The following is a 7,830-nucleotide window of genomic DNA, read 5'->3' on the forward strand; positions in this document are numbered from 1 at the left end:
CTTAAAACCATGACTCCTTAGCTACCATATATCACCATCCATGAGGACAGTATGCTTTGCCTATGTTTCAGGGTGAATTCCTGGGACTAAAGAAACACAATATTAAGGCATAAGTCGTAGATTCATGCTTTTCCAACACCTCAATTTCAGTGCTATGACTCACATTAATGTATCACACCAACAGGCTTGAGAACTCACATATAAATTAAAACACGTTTAAAGCACTATATAAATTAAAGCACTTTTTCATTTAGAAAGTACATAAAGCAGGGTGGGGAACCGCGGCTCTGAGAAGCCGCAGCTAGCATGGCCATTAATGAGAGATTATGGGAGTTAAAGTGCAAAACATCTGAAAGGCCAAAGAGTCCTCATCATCAACATAAATGATTAGGATCTGTTTTCCTTCCCAGCCTGCTGTGGCCTCAGATCACACAAGAGGTATGCAGTTGCTGTAATTAAAGAGTCTGGCTAAAGGTTTCAGTCTTTCTTCATGCGGAATCTGATTTCCATTTTTAAGAACATTTTTATATTCTCGTCCTCTACGTGTTTCTCCACAGCTGCTAATGCTTCATCTCCAGCATCTTGGTAATATTTCAGAAGTTCTTCAGCATACGCAATCCACACACAGTTGTGGCATCCACTCATGCAACAATTTGTGGGAGGGGCAACAGCTGGAGCAACAGCAAAGAGGGGCTCTTTGTCCTTTGAAGAAAGAGTCTGCTCCTCTGAGGCAAAACTTTTTTCTGTTGAAGCAGCATTTTGGGAATTATCACCCTTTGTGTCTACATGGATGTGACGTCCAAAATGTACTAGCGCTTCAGGAAGCGTCCACGTATTAACTGACTTCTTATGACAGGATCTGTCCAGGGGCAAGGATGCTGTAGGACCATTACCGTGGTGGTGCTTGTCCAGACATAAGCATTCCTAGCAAAAGCAAAAAAACATGATTACATTCCAGTGTTGCTTTCCGTCTCCCTTTCCTGGAAACAAACCAATACCTAGCTTGCCAGGTCGAATTATTTTATTCCCAGAATTTGCAATGCACATTTCAACGTAAAACTCGTAAAGCAGAGAATGACAACAAAAAGGCGATGTAATGCAACAGTAAAGTTGTCAAAAAGCAAAACGGGCGGAGAAATGAAACCAACGGTGGGGAACTTTTTCCTGTGCAGTTGATCAGATATATGTCTTCTCACAACCGATTTTCCTGGAGTCCCCAAATATCCGGAGGCCGGTCTCCCGTTTCCCGGCGGTGGCCTCTCTGAGCCAGCCCCGGTGGCTGGGGACTGAAGGGCTTCCTCCCGAGGAAACATCCCCCCCCTCCCCAGGCGGCGGAGCTTTTCGATCCTGCCAGCGGGACACATCCCGGCCTCCCCCATCTCCTCCCGCGTTGCGCCCAGCCTTGCGTCTCCCCGCCCTTCGCCCTAGCTCACCTGCCCGGCACCAACGACAGCGGCCCGCCGGGACCCCACCAGCCCGCGACCGCACCGCACGGCCAACAACAGTAACATCATGGCTCTCTCCCGACTACCACACGGCTCCTCCCCATACCCGAACCGACACCTCGCTCATCCAATAGGCGCACGGCCCACAGGAGAGGCGTGGTCAGCCGCCTCCGGCGAGCAAGCCATTGGAAGAAGGGCAAGGACGTAACGTCCAAGGGGACGCGTAGGCTCGCCGGTAGGGGGAGGGTCACTCACCGGATTGGGGAAAGAGAGAGAGAGAGAGAGAGAGAAGGGCGGAAGTGGAGCGCACGTGTTTCTGTTCCTTCGCGGGGCGATGGGCAAGAAGAAGCCGAGGGTGGCGGAGCCGTTGGCTCCGCGGAGAGGGGTTGCACCCGGTGGCAGGTCAGTGTCCGAGCCGTTGGCTTTTCTCTCTCACGTGTTGAGCGCCCTTCGTGTGCATGATCCCTGCGCTGCCTGCTCTGATGCTTTGGAGCCAGGCCACGCTTTCGACAGCTCCCCCACCCACCCAAAAAAAGGTGCGGTGAAGTTTATCAGACCGAATCAAACCCAAAAAAACGAGGCAAAACCCCGGCGGCACTTTAAAGACGAGCGACTGCAACTCTAATGTAAGCTTCCGTGGATCGAGTCTACTTCCTCGGACATTAGAGTGGAAGAAACTCTAGGACGGGCAGGTTGGCCTCTGGCCCCAGAAGCAGGTGGGGATACCGGAAATGGACGTAGTGATAGGGTTTCGTAATTAAAAAGGATAGGGCTATCAGGCGGTGGGTTCCAATCCTGAGCCTGCAAGGTAGTAATAGCCTTGTGGACACAAGTGGACACACTGTGGGAACCGGTGTAGGATTTCACACTTAGTAAGGACCTGAGAAACCTTGATGGATATCCAGTCCTTTTAAGGGGAGCATCAGCATCCTGACAGTAGGTACCTTATTTTCCGCTGTTTCAAGGCTAGTTTTGTGGTGTCCAGCGGTCACTTTCAGCATAAAGTGTTTGGGCAGATTGAAATTTCTGAAACCTGTTTTTGGTGTTGCCATTTTTAATGTCATCTCTGTGTCCATTAATTCTTTTTGCTTGGAGATTATCTTCTTTGTCCTATGTAGAACGCAAAAAAAGCACTGTTGGCAAAGGACTGCATAGATCACATTAACAGAGGAAGAAATAAACACCCCCCTTAATGTAGTGTGTTATATTGTTGGGCCATGATAAGTTGAAATTGTCATGTTTGCTGCAGCACCTTGCCAGAGCTTCTCCCCTCTGTTTCTTTTCTTTGTTTTAAAAAAAACTCTTAGCCAAATGAAGAAGAAAACAGACTTGAAACCCAAATGCCTGGACGAGCAAGAAATTCCATATAAGTTGCGGGAGATTATGAAGAGTCGTGATGAATTAAAGAATTCTAAGAGCAAGAAGAAAAAGCGAAAGGGTAAAGTCGTATTTTTCAGTATGCATAATGAATTGCCCTTTTAACATAATCGCCCAACGTACACATACAAACATGCATAGATACCTTTGCTTTGTTGAATCTGTTTTGGTGGATGGGGCTTGGGGATAATTGGTCAAATAGTAATTTTAGTAACTTTGCTGGGAGAAATTTACTAGTTATTAGTGGTACCTCGACTTACGAATGCCCCTACTTACGAACGCCCCTACTTACAAACATTTTTACTTACGAACAGCTCTGTTTGCAACATTTTGCTTCAACTTGCAAACGGAGCCTCCACTTAAGAACAGAAGAAAGGCAGGAAAAAAGGCAGGCAATTCAATTTTCCTATAGTAGGTGGCGATGAGGCTGCTTTGTACTGTAGCTCTTTCACTTTGGGTAGTTAGAGAGTGTGTGTCGTCATGGTCGTCGGAGGCTTGGGAGAGCCTCCTTCTGCTTCAGAGTGAGCGTGTGTGTATCTGCAGGGTGGAAAGCTGCTGTTTTCTCCTTTTATAAAAAAACTGTTCTGAGTGGGTTTTGGCTGTGGCGGGTATGTTTCTGTGCTTTGTTGTTGGTGGCTTTACTATTTATTTTTGGAGGTTTTTTTGCCTCAGCAATGGAGGTGGCTTTGCTGTTTGTTTTTGGAGTTCTTTTTTTCCCTTAAAGCCCCAGCGCCTTCTGACTGGGCCTGCTGTGTTTTTTCTTTTTCTTTTTTTTTTATTTTGTTCTTCGGCCAGAACGGATTAATCAGTTTCCAATGCATTCCTATGGGAAATGGTGCTTCGACTTAACAAATGTTTTGACTTATGAACACCATTCCAATACGGATTAAGTTTGTAAGTCGAGGCACCACTGTATATGCTATGAGGAACTTTGTATTAACTAACATGTGTTATAGCACTTAGAAATCAGGGGGTTCTGATGCAGTTTTATCCTACATTTAGTTGCTGTCTAGACCTCTAAAAACTTTGTTTTGTCTTGAAGAAGCACAGAGTATCGCAGTACAGTATGATACCTGCTTGTGTTCTAGAGGTCCCAGGAACTGGCTTTATATGCTATTCCACGTTAAATGTGTGTCAGACAGACACCATACTTACTCAGTGAGGGACACATGTTTTCTAAAGAACCAAAATGACAAAGGAGAGGGGGCTAAAGGTTATCTTATCTGTCACCTCTATGAATGTTGCTGGGCACAGGAGAACTGAATAGTCTATACTCTTTTCTCAGCAAAGGAAAAGAGGCCTGATGTATCAGAAGATGACATACCAGTGCCAAAATTTAAGAGGCGAAAAGGAGAAACGGAATGGTCCTATATCATGCGTATGGAGCAAGAAACACAGCATGTGATGTTCCTTGCAAAAAACCAGCAGCAACGTGAGCCTGAGAAAGAAGAGCCAATACAAGAAAAATCCCAGAAAAGAAAGGAGTACGTATGAGTAGTTAAGGCACAACATGTGGCATGGGGAACATTGCAGTGTGAGTGTATAATTCTTGAGATGAGCCCTTTGCTTTGTGAATCTGCGTTCACTGAAAACTGGGTCAGAAAAGAGGGCTGATCATCTCGATAATCCGAGTCATCTCATTCCAAGAAAAGACAGAGTCTCACTAGATAAAACCACTAGATAAAACTATGATATGCTTTCCCAAGAGACTCAGGAAACCATATCAATCCACCACCATCTTAGTGACATCATCAAAATTGGTCTGCTATCCAAATAAGGGCTGCGAATCTCCAGCAGATAAAATCTGATTGGGTAATTATCCATTCATGACAGTGGAGCTGTTACTAACTCTTCTGCTCATGGATCAGTGTCTTGAAACCTGTGATTCCAGAGAAGGTGGCCTTGGTGAAGATGTCAAGTCTCCCAAGGCCAAAAGCTTTGAACTGCCCCCACCCCCAGCTGGACGAACCTGGGCTGGGGATGGTCAATATACCAGCAGAAGTCCTGAAAAAAGTGGGCTGGCATAGGGAGGATCAGAAAAGACAGCAAACTGGGAGCTAGAGATTTAATGGAAATTATTTGCTCAGGTATCCAGAAGTACTTGTACGCAATCAATAGTCAGTAGGAACTGGTGAAATATGGCTTCAAATACTACCAAGTAATGTTGCACTGTAGTCTGCTTTTACAGTGGGTTATTTTTGTTCTCTCTGAAATGCAAGTGTTCTGTTCTTTTTGTAATGCTTGCTCAACAAAACCTGCTCTCTAGATTTCAGAGGAAGAAACAAGAAAAAGCCCGAAAGCAAAAAGAGGAGAAAAAAATTGCAAAGTTGGAAAAGGAATTGCTCAAAGGTAGGAGGAATATTTATCCTTGATGGGTTCCTTGATCTGGGAATGTTCAGCTTTCTTTGAAGATCCAGATTGCTACAAACTCTGCTACAGGTTTCTGTGGCCAAAACCCTCTTGCAGAGTTACCCTGGCATAACACGAATGGTGTAATTGCCTCAGGATACGAAATCATAGACATCTGTTGCACAGAAAGTCTCTGGGGTGACTTTATAACTCAAGGCAATTCACCACCAAAAGTTACACCATTAGTGTTTTGCTGGTATAACTCTGAAAAAAGAGAGATATTTTGACCTATATCTGAAATCTGGGCATCATTCTGGATGAGGACTGCATATTTTCCCCTCCATTCTATGTTGAAAATAGTTTTAATGGTGGTTTCATCAACATCAAATGACCTATATCAGACTTGGAACAAACAAACATATGAATGATTGGAATGTTTTATAAAGGGAAAAGCTGATGTCCTGGGCTTATATTATAAGGTGCATAGCCTAGTAATGTGTTTCTGGTAACTGCTATCGGCCCATTTTTTACCTGTGTTTATCTGATAAAGGTTGGATGGGTATTCAGCTTTTCTTCCAAAGTCAGTACTATTGTCCATAAAGCACTTCATCTAACAAATAGCAAAGTCTCCCTGCTTGATGGGAAGTTGTGATGCTGTATACTTGCACTGTGATGAATTCAGGAAGAGGAGCAGGTGCATTTGGATGGCAGCTTCACCGTTGTGTCTGCTGTGGGAACCCTGCCACTTTCTTTCCCCAGCAGTGTGATCATCCTGCAGGCGTTGACAATATTTGTGCTGTGCTATGATAAGAAAAGAGAAACTGTGTTGGACTCGTAGGCTGGGCCTCTGCATAGTTCTGTGTGTTTATGGAAAATAATTAATGAAGAGTCTTGGCTTTTGTTTTTAAACTGCCTGCTTCCTGCTTAGTTATCTAACTTGGAGGCTACCCTGTTGTTTTCAGACCCAGTGGAGTTTGGAGAAGTTGCTTTGCAGCCTCCAGTACTTACAGTAAAGCCCAGAAAGAGTGTTGTCAAAGACAAGGTAAAATTGTTGTGTACGATTCTAGCTATTTTTCTTCACTTTTTTCGGAGCCTACCCTTGCCCTTTCTGCTTGCACTTCAAAGTTTCACTCTTACAGCAGGCCACTAACTGACATTACCCTCCCTGTGTCAGGTTAACTCTGTACAGCATTTTAGTTGCTGGAGATCTGCTTGTCAGAGTCGGTCCTTTAGGATCAGACTTGGAATTGCGACCACAATCCCTTTCCTCTTCATGTTTCTCCAGCACATCTCTCTTGTGTTGTAGGCTGGCCAGAGGCAGCTTCTCCTCACCTCTCTCTTGAGCTCCGGGAAAACAGCTTCCACCCAGAAGGCATCTCTGGCCCGCCAGAGGATTGTACTGGAGGAAAGGGAGCGGGTTGTGCAGGCCTACCGTGACATGAAGAAACAGAAGCAGCATCGCTTGGCCCAGGCACAACTTTCTTTGGACAAACTAAAGAAGCCGGTTTGAATTGACAGAAAGCAATGAGTATTCAGAAAGCACAGAACTCGTTTAATACAAGGATGAAATATCAGGCAGGAGGTCCATTGTGGTAGAGTGGTCCCCTTTGAATGAATGTATCCGGCTACCGGGACAAATGTGTTACTTACTTCATAGGAGACAAGCGACTGGGTAGTTTATGGGCCAACGTCCATCACTTCTAGGAGCAGAAGGAATTCCGTACGAAGCATTTTTCCCAGGCCCACTTTGGAACTGCACGGCCAGCGATCTTAGTGCCACGGCAATTGCAGCAGGATTCTTTTCCTGTGGAGGATCAGCCGTCCTACCTGGTACTCACACGAGTCCTCCCTCGAGTCTGCCTTTTAACATTCCTTGTAAGCTTTCCATGGCTTCGAGTAGCCGTTGGGGATGTTTTTAGAGGGCAGCTCCCCTCTTCTTTAAGCATTGGCTGTGCTGGGTGAGGCTGATGGGAGCTGCCGACTTTAAAAAAAAATCCCACATGGAAAACAACACTTGCTCGTCCTTTTCTTTGCAAATGCTGCAGAAATAACTTCTATAAAATGTTACTGAATTTGTTTGTGTTGCACATTTTCCCCTGCTTCTCCCTCCTTGCTTACCTTAAACAAACAAGCAAATAACTGACTAAGCATTTACACATAAAGGATGAAAAAACACATTTGTTGAGATGGGATGGAGGGAGGTAATGATCCAAGATGAGTCTTTCCTTAGAGTATTGTGCCCAGTTTTGAAACCAGAGGAATAACAGATGTGGTAGGATGATTGGAGCATCTGTTCTCCTTTTATGCAAGAAGAACCTATTCTCCTAGGTCTCATAAGAGAAGGAATGTGATCTTTTCTAATATTCTCATTTCGGCGTTCAGCCTGATGAGCGCATTCTGGAGCAGAAGGAAAACTGAACACTTGCACAGTAAATCAATATTGCCTCCATCCAGATCTGTTGTCTTTTATTTCTTCTGTTCTCCATGTGCTGTTCTCTTCTTCAGTCTTGCAAAGAAATGACCTTCCCCGCACTGTAAAGAAACTGCTCACTGTTTGAAAGCAGCTATAGTCAGCCCTTCCTATAATGCCAGCCCACAGTTTCCCCAGAGGATTAGAAAACCACTGGGAAAAATCTGAAGGTTCCTTCCCTTGCCAGAG

At 44.9% G+C, this 7,830-nt stretch overlaps 1 protein-coding gene across 3 annotated transcripts; it reads left to right on the forward strand.

Annotated features, from left to right (window-relative positions):
• Positions 1-1,690: 1,690 nt before the first annotated feature.
• Positions 1,691-7,620, forward strand: CCDC137 (coiled-coil domain containing 137). 3 transcript variants are annotated; one of them, XM_020813229.3, is made up of 6 exons: positions 1,691-1,847; positions 2,753-2,883; positions 4,108-4,306; positions 5,089-5,171; positions 6,134-6,213; positions 6,478-7,620. In XM_020813229.3, the coding sequence occupies exons 1-6, from the start codon at positions 1,780-1,782 to the stop codon at positions 6,679-6,681; spliced, it is 765 nt and encodes a 254-aa protein (XP_020668888.3). In that variant the 5' UTR covers positions 1,691-1,779; the 3' UTR covers positions 6,682-7,620. The 3 variants fall into 3 exon arrangements, with proteins under 3 accessions (XP_020668888.3, XP_078240437.1, XP_078240438.1); XM_078384311.1 differs by lacking the exon at positions 1,691-1,847 and adding an exon at positions 1,883-2,161; XM_078384312.1 differs by lacking the exon at positions 1,691-1,847 and adding an exon at positions 1,883-2,133.
• Positions 7,621-7,830: the final 210 nt, after the last annotated feature.

The sequence above is a fragment of the Pogona vitticeps genome, chromosome 2 (genome assembly GCF_051106095.1).
Source record: "Pogona vitticeps strain Pit_001003342236 chromosome 2, PviZW2.1, whole genome shotgun sequence".
Classification (NCBI taxonomy): domain Eukaryota; kingdom Metazoa; phylum Chordata; class Lepidosauria; order Squamata; family Agamidae; genus Pogona; species Pogona vitticeps.

Coding starts and splice junctions, on each gene's coding strand:
- CCDC137 (XM_020813229.3), top strand. CDS start 1,780: ATGGGCAAGAAGAAGCCGAGGGTGGCGGAGCCGTTGGCTCCGCGGAGA. Junction 1,848..2,752: donor GGGGTTGCACCCGGTGGCAG/GTCAGTGTCCGA, acceptor AAAAACTCTTAG/CCAAATGAAGAAGAAAACAG. Junction 5,172..6,133: donor GGAAAAGGAATTGCTCAAAG/GTAGGAGGAATA, acceptor TGTTGTTTTCAG/ACCCAGTGGAGTTTGGAGAA.